General features: G+C 43.7%; 1 protein-coding gene across 3 annotated transcripts in view; it reads left to right on the forward strand.

Annotated features, from left to right (window-relative positions):
• The window catches only part of Drd3 (dopamine receptor D3), a 51,573-nt gene extending 43,648 nt beyond the window's left edge, over positions 1–7,925 (forward strand). Inside the window, exons 4-7 of one of the 3 annotated variants that reach the window (XM_034515579.2) lie at positions 2,636–2,832; positions 3,869–3,946; positions 6,197–6,539; positions 7,676–7,925. In XM_034515579.2, coding sequence (XP_034371470.1) covers positions 2,636–2,832; positions 3,869–3,946; positions 6,197–6,539; positions 7,676–7,872 — 815 coding nt within the window. In that variant the 3' untranslated portion in view covers positions 7,873–7,925. The remainder of the gene's footprint in view (positions 1–2,635; positions 2,833–3,868; positions 3,947–6,196; positions 6,540–7,675) is intronic. The other 2 variants (XM_034515582.2, XM_034515580.2) reach the window with 2 other exon arrangements.
• The last annotated feature ends 6,238 nt before the right edge of the window (positions 7,926–14,163 follow it).

The following is a 14,163-nucleotide window of genomic DNA, read 5'->3' on the forward strand; positions in this document are numbered from 1 at the left end:
CTCCCAGTACCAAGAAGGGCAGAGAAAGGGAGAGGTCAAATATACTGGGACAAATGAGGAACACTCAGCAAAGCTGGCAGAGAGCTAAATCTTAGGAAAGTCAGTCCCCTGGCCCCTTCCTACCAACACATGCTGAGACTCCTCCTCACCACAGGTGGCACTGAGATCTGGGCCAACCAGTGACAGCAGGCGAGTTGACTTCAGTAGCTTCAATGATCACGACTACATGGCTCCCTAGGGACTGAGAAGGCCCACCAGCTGCCACCCCATTCCTGCCCCCAAATCATTGTCCCCCAGAACAGCAGATGTCAGTTCGGTGCTCACTACTCAGGGCCGTATGTGCTGTTTGCTGAGGGATGCTGATGGAAGGTCGGGTGAGATGGCATCAATTTCATGCCATCTCCAACAGCATGAGAAGATCTGGGAGCAGCCTGGGAGGATGCTGGGCCGTGCTGTCACTGAAATGCCTCCCTGGGTGCTGGACACGTTCTCTTTTCATTTTAGCTTTTAACTGTTTCTCCCTGCCCTGCCCTCCCCTCCTGTTCCCTTCCCTCCTGTCTCCTCCCCTCCCATTTCCTTTCCTCCTTTCCTCTCCCCTCCCACTCCATTCCCTTCTCTTCCCTCCTCTCCCCTCCCCTTCCCTTCCCTTGTCTCCCCTCCCCTCCTCTACACCCCTCCCTTCTCCTTCCCTTCCCTCCTCACCCTTCCCCTTCCATTCCCTTTCCTCCTCTTTCCTTTTATCCCCTCTCCTTCCTTCTCTCCCCTCCCCTTCCCCACAAATCTTATTCCCCATGAGTCTTTCTGCAAACTTCTATTTCAACCCCATCTTAAGTCCAGAAAAACTCAGAAGACATAAACGACAATGATATAACAAATATGATATAACAGATACGACAAATTATTATAGCAGCCACTTTTCATTATTTCTCATAGCTATTATGTAAGAAATATTTTTATCCTTTCGGAGATAGTGAAACTAAAGCTGCGCGCCTCCGATGACAATGCTCAGGTCCCTCAGCTAAGACCGATGACAATGCTAAGGTCCCTCAGCTAAGACCAGTGACAATGCTAAGGTCCCTCAGCTAAGACCGATGACAATGCTAAGGTCCCTCAGCTAAGACCAATGACAATGCTAAGGTCCCTCAGCTAAGACCGATGACAATGCTAAGGTCCCTCAGCTAAGACCGATGACAATGCTAAGGTCCCTCAGCTAAGACCGATGACAATGCTAAGGTCCCTCAGCTAAGAAGCAGCAGATCCTTCTTGTCTCATGCCCGGGCTCTCTGTCCTCAACCTATTTCAATAGATCAAGAATCAGAACTAGGGTCCCGAGTGGCCACTGCACTTGCTGCCCCCCACATCTCAGGACACATCTCCAGCCGGTCTAGCCCCCCAAACCAACCTGCCTTCTGTAATTTACTTTCCACCTTCTTCTACTCCAAGACAGGGCACTTCTGTGACTCATCCCACATTATCAGTAATAGCTGTTGGCACACCTGGTTCCTTCAGGTTGCATTGCCTTAGGCCACTTAGTGAACCTTTCTGAACTCCAGCCTGTGTATCTAAGAATAGAAACAATAATACAATAATCCCTCCCCCCAATATGATTGGGTACAATCATGTGTATAAAATCCTTGGCTTATTGCCTGGCACACGTTAGCTTGCTACCCTTTTTCATTTCAAGATGGAGCAAGTCTTTGCCCTTATCCTGAGTACTGGATGAATCTCAGCATCTTCTAGTGGAGAAATTGAAATCATAGGGCTTCCCAAAGAGAAGGTGAAGGAGCACTCTGAGCCTTAAATTAGGGGCAAGAACTCTTTATGCTTTAAACATTTATTTATTTTTATGTGTATGTGTGTGTACCAACATGTGTATCTCCATGTAGTGTCTATCTGGTACCCACAGAGAACAGAAAAAAAAAAAGTCATGGATCCCTTGGAACTGAGGTTACAGGTGGTTGTGAGCTGCCATGTTCATGCTGGAAAATGAACCAGAGTCCTTTGCAAGAGCAGCAATTGCTTCTAACCACTGAGCCATCTCTACAGCCCAGGGGACAAGGAGCCTTTTGAATTCACATTCTCCTTCCGGTCTCTCTTTCCATCCTACACAGTGCCAAATACCTGTCTTCTGTTCCTCTACCACCTGCCACACCTTGAATTCGCACTCTGGATCCAAAAGAGGCTTTCATGGCATTCAGCCATTTGTTCATGCCTCTGCACCAGCAGACTCTTTTCTGGGTGTGGCATCATCTCGGAAGCCTCTGATCTCTTGCTCTGTGCCCCTCCTCAGCCTCCCAGGCTATATTCCTCTGAGTTACAACTGACCATTTGCATGGAAGAGATGATCCGTCTAGCTAGACTGTTGGTTCCCTCAAGGGCAGACACTGTCCTATTCGTCTTCCCAGCCTATGTTCACATCAGTGTCTGGAATATAATTATCGGTATTTTTTTTTTTAAGTCAATTGCAAGAAGTACAAAGATGAATTAGCTTGCTTCCTTTGGGGCACTGACAACATAGGTGCCTGAGACCAAACATTCCCATCCACACCCCCATATCATATCATATGGACTTATGTTCAATGCTCCACACTGAGGATAATTGTATTATTACCTTCTCCCTTTCTCCTACCTTCAGGGGATCCCAGCATCTGCTCCATCTCCAACCCTGATTTTGTCATTTACTCTTCAGTAGTGTCCTTCTATGTTCCCTTTGGGGTGACTGTCCTGGTCTATGCCAGGATCTACATGGTGCTGAGGCAACGGCGAAGAAAACGGATCCTCACTCGACAGAACAGCCAGTGCATCAGCATCAGACCTGGCTTTCCTCAGCAGGTAAGCACTGGACAGAAGCTAAGGGGAAGACATAGCAGCCCTCAGCCTCCATGTGACCATCTGCGAGCATGGTGCCAGCATCCACACTTAGGAGACAGATGTCATCGAATCACCTTCTACCCAGCTGGTGTTGTAGGACAGGAAATGCAATATTGAGAGTGTACTGGCTCTCCCAAGATCTCACCTTTCTTGGTAAGCTGATAGCACACTTTCTAAATTGTTCTACTTCTCTTTAGAGCCTTCCACCCACAGCAGTTCAGATGTCCCACAAGGTCTGATTTTATTGAACTGGGATGGGGGCAAGGTAGCATTTCACTGTGATTGTTGTATGGTGCACTGCTTTTTGTCTGTAAACCACTCATTCCAAGAATCATCCACCTTCGCCTGTCTTCCTGATCTGCCCCTGTGTCAAGGTACTGACCAGCTTGGGGGATGGCTTTTCCTAGGCTCTACAAAGGAAGTTTGGAGTCTCAGCACTGATCTTATAGTTCCTTGAGCTTTAGATTTTACTCACATTGCTGCCTGGCACATAATAGTTTCCCTGTCATGAATACCAATCACTTCCAACCAACTAGTAAAAGGACCATTATATTATAATGCCACTGTCTTCAAGGAGCTTGGAAACAGGACATGAAAATAAACCTCACTTCCACCCCCCTCAAAAAAAATCAATGAAAAACTCAGAACCAATTGGGATGTTTTCCAAATGTAAAGTGAGGTTAAGAAAAATGACTAAACTCCAGGAAAGGGCTTTCTGGGGTGAGAAAGAACTGAGTTTAGTCTCGAAGACAGAACCAGTTTGGGTATCTAGCTCAATCTCTGATGTCCTGTGTAGATCAGACTCTCAAAGTCAAAGTTCTAAGACCTGCCTACAAAAAAGACAATAGTTCTCATAAAATAGGAGATCATGACCTAAGGCTTCAGATACGAATATAGTGCATTCCAGATACTGTCATGCTACGTAGTTACGTATAACATAGTTCAATTTTGTAGAGATTATCCCACAACTGATTGTCTCTCCTTCTACCTTCCCCAGTCTTCCTGTCTGCGGCTGCATCCCATTCGGCAGTTTTCAATAAGGGCCAGGTTTCTGTCAGATGCCACAGGACAAATGGTGAGTGGGTGTGTCTTCGATCATGGGGAAAGAGTGAGACATCTTTCCCTAAGATGCTGATTTGTCTTGATGTCACTCCTACCACAAAGCAGAATTCTTCACTGATCCCACACATGTATTTGTAATATGTGCCAAGATTTCAGAGACTTCATAAGTTAAGCCTCAGAACAGGTTTCAAACAAGGACCCCCGGAAATCATCGGACTAGTAGGATGGATCTCAATGATGGGAGTCAATGACTTTCAGATGTGGTGTGAGGATGCCATCTAGAGCCACCTGGAAAAAAGATATCAATGAAATGGACACGTGGGAAGAGCCAGAGAAATAAAATCTCCAAGGGTTCTGATTGTTACTGACGGTGTACAAAACCATGACAATTTCACTGTCACCCTAAGCCTTGCCTTTCCAACTCAAGCCAGCTCTTGGCATACCTAGCTAGCAGAGTGAAGAAAAGATGTCAAAATACAAAACCAGGGTTCCCCTTCCAGAGCTCACATTAGGAACTAAACGTCAAACACTGGTAATGATGAAGAGTTGCACCTTGTCCAGTCTCTCTGTAATTAATTAACAACCCCAGCCTGATGTAGCAATTAGAAACTCAAAATATAAATGAGAAAAGATAGATAAGATGTTTAAAATGAACATGGCAGATCCGTGGTCTGAGGAGATGCCAAGCCTAAAGGAGAAGTGCTGACTTCCCAGGAAGGATGGGTGAGCCTTGAGGCTGCATTGCCAGGGGTGTGGAGAATGAGGTTCTGTCAACTGTGGGTAAAGGTCTTTCTATCAGCCATCCAGTCACAGAAGAATCAGAGTTACACACATCAGCTATGGAGGTAGGACTAAGGATTTACAGAGCAAATTGAGAAACACCTTCACCAGCATGGAATCTTAGAAGAATCACTCTCTTCTTGTAGGACAGATATTTACATTAGTGTCATGGAAGCAGGGTGTTCTCCAGTTCCATAGGCATTCCCAACTAATTGTCAACCCCAACTGAAACACACTAGAAGTTAAATATTGTGATTTGGTTTTAGATAATGGATGCCACCTTAATCATAAACATTGTCTTGGTTGTAGATTGGAATAATATAATGTACTTATATTAATTATTAGGAAATAACATCAGAACAAAACCCAACAGTTCTGAGTCTCCAACCCAAAGGCTCACAATGTGAATCTTCCTTTGTCTGGGCTTGGTTGAGGTACCAAAGTTTCTAGCAAACCTGGAGAGACAGGATAGAGTAAGGATAAAGAAGAAATAGCTGGCTTTTATGACTACAGTAGTAGGAGTTACAGAATCCTACTTCCTATTCAAGACTGACACATGTGTCTAATCTTTAAAATATGAAAAGTTCAAATGTCAAACACATACATATCAACCCCATTTCCCAGGCAAAAATCCCAGAAAAAAAAAAAAAAAAAAAAAAAAAAAAAAAAAAACCCTCACATTCTATTTTTTCTAGTATGTTTTCTATCTTACAATGGAAGTTAACCATTAGGACAATTAACCTCTTGAAAGATAACATCTACTGACTAGAAAAGTTATGGTGCAAATTTTGGTTTTCTTTCTTTTTTCCTCCTTTAAATATTTATATTCAAAATTTCAAAAGTAAAAAATGTGGTTGATACCTAGGACCTCCAGGTATTTGGGAGGTAGAAGCAGGAGAATTTGAAACTTTCTGGCAAATTCAAGGTCAGCTTGAACTACATGACACCCAATCTTCAAACAAAGAAAAATTAAATTTAATTTTTTTTAAATAAAGAGACAAAACAAACCCAAAGCCACCCTCAGCTAGCTTCAGTGGTTATCAATTTATGACTTATCTTATTTCATGTATGTTCCTGTCAACAAATACATATATACCCTCTTAAGACTCAAATAGCAAGTATCCAAGGCTCATATCTTTACATCTCATAAGTGGTTGTAATAATTTACTTGTCTAAGAACTTGAAGCTTTTATCTTGTAGGGTTTCCCATACTCCAGATTTTGCCTACTACATCCCCCTGGATGGCACTTATCATGTTAATTGCTATTACCCAGGTCTTTCTAATTCAGAAAGCCCAGACTACAGTGCTTGGGTGCCTTCTTCTTGGTTTGCTCTGATGATGGAATGTTCTATTGGGGTAGCTAGCTGCTTTTCAGTTGTAAAGTCAGAAGCAAATTTTCGTAACTTCCCGTGGTCCCACCACTCCCCCTGTAGGGCATACGCAAGGGGTTCCTCTATTTGCTTTTCGTTCTTTCCCTTTCAGGAGCACATTGAAAAAGAACAATATCCCCAGAAATGCCAGGACCCTCTCTTGTCACGCCTGCAGCCCCTCTCACCTGGCCAGACACATGGGGAGCTGAAGCGGTACTACAGCATCTGCCAAGACACTGCCTTGAGGCACCCAAGCTTCGAAGGAGGGGGAGGGCCGGGCCGGGTGGAGAGGACTCGGAACTCCTTGAGCCCCACCATGGCACCCAAGCTCAGTTTAGAGGTTCGAAAACTCAGCAACGGCAGGTTATCTACATCTCTGAAGCTGGGGCACCTGCAGCCTCGGGGAGTGCCACTTCGAGAGAAGAAGGCCACCCAGATGGTGGTCATCGTGCTCGGTGAGTCTGAGTTGCTAGTTTGGCTTGGGTTAGATGGTGAGTTGAAGCTAGTGCTTGCTGGGTGCTGCAATGGGGGCTATTATAGCCACATTTGAAGAACATTGGAAATTGAATTATAAAATATCCACAATACAATGAAAAGGTTTCTGTATAAATATTAGCGCTGATGGAGACTCAAAAACAAAAAAAAACTAAATGAAATTTATGAAGCCATTTAATTTGGGCTACCATAGTGAATTATAATGTATAAATTGAATGATAATGATTGAACAAAAGTGTCTGGCACACATTGGGCATTTAATAAATATTTACTTACTTTAAGATATATGGGAGAAAATAGGACAGCAAAACTCTACTGTCGTACATATGATGCTGCCTGGGTCATTTAAATACAGGAAGAAGACAAAATAAAGTCATCAAGATGTCAAAAAGTGATCATCTTTCAGTAGTGGGTGGCTCTTCTGTTTCTATGATCCGGTATTTACCGAGTTCTCCACTATGGATATGGCCAACTTTAAGTTTCACAGTAGAGAATCTAAATTCGAACATGTAATTAATTGAAGGTTGATGAGTCACAGATGTCACACACATTAGTGAGGGTGATTTGATCATGGGCAGTGTCACTGGCGAGCCTCAGTCTCCTCAAACTCAGACTTGCCAGCACAGGGACTGGATTGATTGGGTCTTTAAGGGTTTTGTCGTCTTTATCAGATATCCTTCTTCCATAGGAAGGTGCTGAACAAATATCTGATTTTAATGCATAGGGAAAAAAAAAAAAAAAGAATTGACCAAGAAATTTCTAAAGGTCAAACTAGAAAGCTAATTTAGCAACAAAGGCCAGAAGTGGATGAAAGACACTGGAATAGGTTCCAATTCAGAGACACACGTGTGTCTAATCATACCTACCTGTGGAGGTGTTGGGAAAGAATAAATGAGCAATACCAATGAAAGGAGAGGCAAGTCACTGAGCGCAAGCAAAACTAAGCATACAGACAATAAACACCATGTAAAACTCCCAGCAGAGTGCCCAGTGGGGAGAGGTGGGGGGGGGGGGGGACTTATACATTGCTTTTCATGCTGTAAAGGAAGTGGTAAGCAAACTCCTTATCCATCCTCTCTCTTTCTTTGCAACCCAGGGGCCTTCATTGTCTGCTGGCTGCCCTTCTTCTTGACTCATGTTCTTAATACCCACTGTCAGGCATGCCACGTGTCCCCAGAGCTTTACAGAGCCACGACGTGGCTAGGCTATGTGAACAGTGCCCTGAACCCTGTGATCTATACCACCTTCAATGTGGAGTTCCGCAAAGCCTTCCTCAAGATCCTGTCCTGCTGAAAGAGGAGAGGAGACCACACTTTCTCTACCCCACTTCAAGATGCCAGGCAGTTTGGGACCCCTGCCCAGCAGGGTCTGGTTGGAATGACTGCCCTGGCCTCTGGCACATGTGGTATGGGGAAGATTCATGGAGCAGGACAACCCGGGTTAGGAATAAGAAACTGTTTACTCCACAATAGAATGTTCTACCTCCCCAGCTTACATCTGGCTTCATCCTGCCAGTCTTCAAATTGCTAAGTGCTAGGCAATAATTCAGAGAGAAGTTGACTTAAGAAAAAAAAAATGTATGGGACACACACAGAGAATTGTCATCGGAGACATGATGCAGTGTAATGAAGAAAAAAATGAGCAGGTCTCAGCAGTCTCGGCCTGCCAGGGGTCCTTGAAGTCACAGTCAGGAAGCCGTCTTGTATAACACTAAGTTCCTCTTCTTTCAGGCCTGTAATTAACTGTCAGCACAGCTAACCTTAAGCATCCATGGGGCCCATTTGCTTGTTTTCTTTCACTGTGTCCTGAAGTATGAAAGGCAAGGCCAATGTTTATACATCCCTCCTTTCTGTGGAATAGAACTGGGTACATTTGGTGAGGAAAATTCTCATGCCAGAGTGAATACTGTCCCACACTGGGATTGGGGGCTTTGTCTCTACTCTTACTACCCTTACATGTTAGCCCTGGCTAAGAGGACCCTTTGATTTTAGTCCCTGACTTTTATCAAGACAGTTCTAGTGTCTTGGTTTCTAGAATCATTCAAAATAAGTCATTTAAGTGAAGAAGGTAAGTCGATTCCCTCTGCAGTGTCATGGCTGAACTCTGTGGTTCAGAGAGCACCTTCCATGTGCTATCTACCCTTAGAAGGTTTTCCTACCCAGGAACTTCTGTCTGCTTAACAGAGACCCAAACCTTTCAGACTTTGATACCCACCAAGTGTTTGGAAAATGTTACTTGCCTCCCAGACTCTGCAAAGACAACAATGACCAAGGCAGCTGCCATCCTCAAACACTTCAGTCTCCACTGGCTTTTGCCCATGTGGGTGGGAATGACTTGCCTAGACTTTTGGAGGACCTTGATACTGAGGGTACTGGGGGCGGGGGGGATGGCTTTCCAAACCATCACATGGATAGACTTTATAAAATGCTAGTCAGATCCTAAACATCAACCCTATAACAACTGTGTAGCAAGAGCTGGGTGTGGTGTCTCAAGGGAAAAAAATGCACCAGAAATAATTTGTAAACGTCAATCAAAATAGCATTTAGAAGCAGCCAGAATACTCACATCATTTACCTTCTCACCTAAAGAAGCTACTTTCTTATTGATTGCAGAATCAAGATCAAATTTATGGATAATTTATGAAAAGCTGTCAGCCTGAACTTCAATAAATTTACCTGTAAGAGCATCAGTATCTAATATGACAGAAATCGGCTGCCATTCTGTTAAACCTTTCAAGAGCCCAAGAACTTTACAAAGAAGCCAATGCTGCCCCCTCCCCAGCTTTATTTCCTCTGATCCTAATGAGTCAGTTGTCTGATGGTCCTGAATGCTTTGATTCCAGCACTTAACAGTGTTATTGTCTATAATAACTGGTATTGCAACACAGTGTGAAACCCCGACTCCTCTCTGCCCACTGCCTCTTATACTTAGTACCATATGGAATGACAGGTTTGTGCTACTAGCAAAGCTGAATCCTGAACAGCTAAACCTGCAAAAGTAAAGGTTTGTGATTTCTAGGTTTCCCCCATGCAAAACAAATAGAAACAGAAGAGCCGATTGGGTAGGATACTACAGAATTCGATGTTAAAAAAAAAAAAAATCAGAATTCTAGGGGAAGACTAAGCAACAGTATCAATACCTTTGTGAGGAAGAATGACAGCAGATAATTTTCATTCCATTTCATTTTGTTGTATGTGTACGAGAGTTTTGCCTGCATGTGTGTATGTGCACCACATCTATGACTGGTGTCTGTGAGGTCAGAAGAGATCCTTGGGTCATTTGGAATGGAGCTGCCATGTTGGATCTGGGAACTAAACCCAGGACCTCTCAAAGAGGGGCGGGTGCTCTTCATCACCAAGCCATCCCTCCATCCCGTTTGTATCTTTTCTTGGTATCAAGTGAACCAACCTTCATAATAACCTTAGGTAAATGACATCATTTAATAGATGGAGAAACTGAGACAGGAGGATTAAACATTTATCTGCAGGTCAGGCATTGTCAGTAAGTGGATATGGATGTACAACATCTGATTCCCATGTTGACACATGGCTTCCTGCCAAAGAGGAGAGGCAGAGGAAGGTGGGAAGAAAAGGACTGAGTGGAGATCCTAGGGTGGACCTAACCCTACTCCATGAATCATCCCCTATGTCTGGATAACTTTCCTAGCTTTTTACATCTTATTTCTCAACTCTGACAGTATTTGTCATAAAGCCATCTCAAAGCTGATTTGAAGCTACTAAAAATTATGAATCCTATTTTGTTTTGTTTTGTTTTGGTTTGGTTTGGTTTGGTTTGGTTTGGTTTGGTTTGGTTTGGTTTGGTTTGTCTAGACAAGGTTTCTCTGTGTAGCCCTAGCTATCCTGGAACTCACTCTGTAGACCAGGCTGGCCTTGAACTTAGAAATCCACCTGCCTCTGCCTCCCAAGTGCTGGGATTAAAGGCATATGCCACCACTGCCCGGCTGAATCCTATTTTTTATAGACAACCAGCAAGGAAGCACAGTGCTTATAAATCATCTCTCTAGTAGACTATAAGCATCTGATGGGGGTTTAGAGCATGAGCCCGAATACCTAAACTTCTCAGAATCGAGCCTAAGATACTGGTCTCATGCTCCTGCCATGTTCTAGTCCTAAGCAATAGCATAGGAAACCCACGGTCCCTAGAGAGTGATTGGTTCTGCCTTCTCCCTCACTTACATAAAAGAGAACTAAGGCTCAGAATTGTGGCCCCCAGTTGGTTAAAGGCACCCAGTTGTACTGAATCCTACCCCACTGCTCGTTCTTTTTTGCCATATTCCCCCAAGGACTTGCAAAGACTTTTAACTCCATATAGATTTACTGTACAGTCCCATTGTCACTTCTACCAGTAAACTGTAAAGCACCTATTGGCTCCACAATATAGATTAGTCTGTACAATGTCTCAAAAAAAATTTTTTTCTGGCCCCAGGAAGAACTTCCAAGAGAAATCCCAAACATGTCTCCAAAATTCCCGCTGCAACCTCTTTGTCCCTATGCCATCTCTTCTACCTCTCCAGTTTCCACCATGATCTAGCACATTCAACCTTGGGGCTCATTATTCTGTCTCTCTGTCTAGCTGTCTCCTCTTCCTCCCTCCATCCCTCCTTTCTTTCTTTTCTCATATAACATATTCCACCTGCAGCTTCTCCTTCCTCCACTCCTCTCAGTCCTTCCCCACCAACACACACTTCCCCTTCCCTCCCCCCAGATCCAATCCTCCATTTTTTTTCAGAAAAGAGTAGGCCTCCGTGGGACATTAACTGAACATAGCATAACAAGATACAGTACCGCTAGGCACATACACACATATCAAGGCTGAACAGAGCAACCCAGTAGGAGGGAAAGGGCCCCAAAAGCAAGTGAAAGCCCCTGCTCCCACTATTAGGAGTCCCACAAGAACAGCAAGCTACAGTACCAAAACATACATGCTGGGATCTAGCTCAGACACACGCAGCTCAGTGACTGCTGCTTTAGTCTCTGTAAGGGCTCATTATTTTCATTGCCAACATGACTACAAATCTCAGAAGAGCTGTTGGGCTGAATGAATCAGGGCAGAGTTCTTGGGGAAGACTCTTATAGAACCAAAAGAAATACCATATTTTCCTACTATTTGAATAAACTGTAAGTAGTACAGAAATTTTAATGTACTCCAATCAACATTCAACTCATTCAAATAAACATTTCCTTCTTCTAGAGCGTCATCTCCAATACTTCATTACCCATTCTCTCTCTCTCTCTCTCTCTCTCTCTCTCTCTCTCTCTCTCTCTCTTTCTTTTTTGGTTTTTCAAGACAGGGTTTCTCTGTGTAGCCCTGGCTGTCCTAGAACTCACTCTGTAGACCAGGCTGGCCTCGAACTCAAAAATCCTCTGCCTCCCAAGTGCTGGGAATAAAGGTGTGCACTGCCACTGTCCAGCTTTTTTTTTTTTTTTAACTTTTTTTTTCATTTTCTTAAATCAACCATTTATTCAATAAATACTCATTTATCACTTTCTTATGTGTCAGGCATTGTACTAGGTACCAAAAGGCACTGTCCAGGAAGACAAAGTCATTGCCTCAGCCTCCTTAAGACATCCATAGTCCAGTAAGGAGATAACCTACGTACTCAGTGCTTAACTACTTGATACCCAATTTAAAAACCACAGGATTCTAGGTGTTTGGTAGCCCCAAATTCAGTTTTGAGATAACTTTCTGGACAAATAACATCAGAGTTGAGGTGATTTTAAAATGTAGAAAAGATATTTCAGACAGAGTGGTTCCCTGGAACACAAAGATCAGAACAAGCAAAGATTGTGGAAGCAACTGCAAATCATTAACATCTGACTACTGCAATGAAGCTGCAGGGCCAGGATGGGCAAGGAGGGGCTTCGTTTCTCTACATCTCACTTGTTACATAGTACTTCTAGATCTTGGACTCCAGACTCCCATGTGTGTTGCCCACACTGTGTGGTGTCCATTGCCACTGCTGATTTATGTACCTATTCTCTCTGTGCTGTCCTGGTTTCAACAAATGCAGGCTTTAATCTGAATTCTTTTATTTTAACAAGAAGAGGGAACACCCAGCTGCATGGACTTGATATCAGAAAGGGTTACCACTAGGAAGCTTGGAGGCTTTGGACCAGAAATCAAGGGAGGTCAGTCAAAGAGATTTGTTGTTGTGAGTGCTTAGGTCAGAAACACACAGAGAGGTGTAAAGGTTAAGAGTGTCATTTGCAATAGTTATTTGCTGGAGATCCTCACTCCCAGGTCTGTGCTTCTCATTTGGTATCTGCTGACATTAGAAGACTGGAAAAGCTTAATTTGAATCAATACACAGGGAGCAGAGAAGAGATGACAGGCAATTAACTTGATTCCTCCATTCTACCTAATTGTCTACTCATCAGCTGAGGAAGCAAGTGAGTTGCCATGACTACCTCCTGACACAAAGACTCAGCGCAGGTGATGCCATTGTCAGTTCATCTCTGTGGTACATGCCTGGCAGAGGCAGAACCCGAGAGTCCAGGACAAACACAAGACCCCAGGCCCACTTGTTCCATTACCCTCTCCTCAATTAATCATCTGTCTCTACCATTGTGCAACAAGCTTCTGCTTTGTGTCGAGTCTGGTTCCTGGGAGAGATGCTGTAGACTTCTAAGGATGCTCATGCCCTCAGGCGAAAGCAGGGATGGATGACTCCATATTGGCTCTAACCACCCTATGGAAAACACAGTGTTCAGACATGAGTCAGGGGCTGCAGATCTAGTGCTCTCAAGGACAAGTGACTTTGGGCAAGTTACATAGCCTCTTCTGAGTGTCACTTTACTCATGAGAAAAAATGGAGACCTAAATCTTGGTCTTTCTTGTAAGACTATTTGAAGAGTAGATAAAAAATCACTAGCTGGTAGTTCTCTTTGTCTGTGCATGTTGCTATAGCAAAAGACTGCAGCCTGAATAATTTATAACTGATAGAAATTTATTTTTGCACAGTTCTTAAGGTTGGTATATCTAAGATCAGGCACCAGCATCTGATGAGGAGGAGAACACATACATATTCCTCAAAGCGGCCTGGCTTTGTCCTTCATGATGCCCAATTTGGCCAACCCATCTTCTCTCTCCATCTCTTCTGGCCTGACAGAAGAGCCTTGGGTATGGGACGCTAATGTTCAGGGCTGCTGTAACAAGGGATCTACATGCTGGGCAATTTAAAACAATATCAGCTGTATTCACTCATGGTTCTAGAGGCCAGAAGTATGGAGTGAAGGCACCTGGAGAGCTGTGCTTTCTCTGGAGACTCCAGGGAAAGATCATTGACTTCTTCCTAGTCTCTGACAGTTACTGGCAATCCCCTTGACTTGCTCCTTAGCTTTGGCAACGTAAGTTTTCACCTCCAACTTCTCATAGCATTGTGTCTGGGTCTAAATTTTTCTTTTATAAATCACTGGATTAGGGCTGTCTTCACCCAATATGGCCTTATCTCAACTTGCTTACATCTGCAAAGACTCTGTTTCGAAATCAAATCATTTATAGGTTCCGGGGTTTAGGACTTTAGCTTTACATGAAATACAATTCAGCCCATAAAATATGATGAGG

The sequence above is a fragment of the Arvicanthis niloticus genome, chromosome 12, assembly GCF_011762505.2.
Source record: "Arvicanthis niloticus isolate mArvNil1 chromosome 12, mArvNil1.pat.X, whole genome shotgun sequence".
In the NCBI taxonomy this organism is placed as follows: Eukaryota; Metazoa; Chordata; class Mammalia; order Rodentia; family Muridae; genus Arvicanthis; species Arvicanthis niloticus.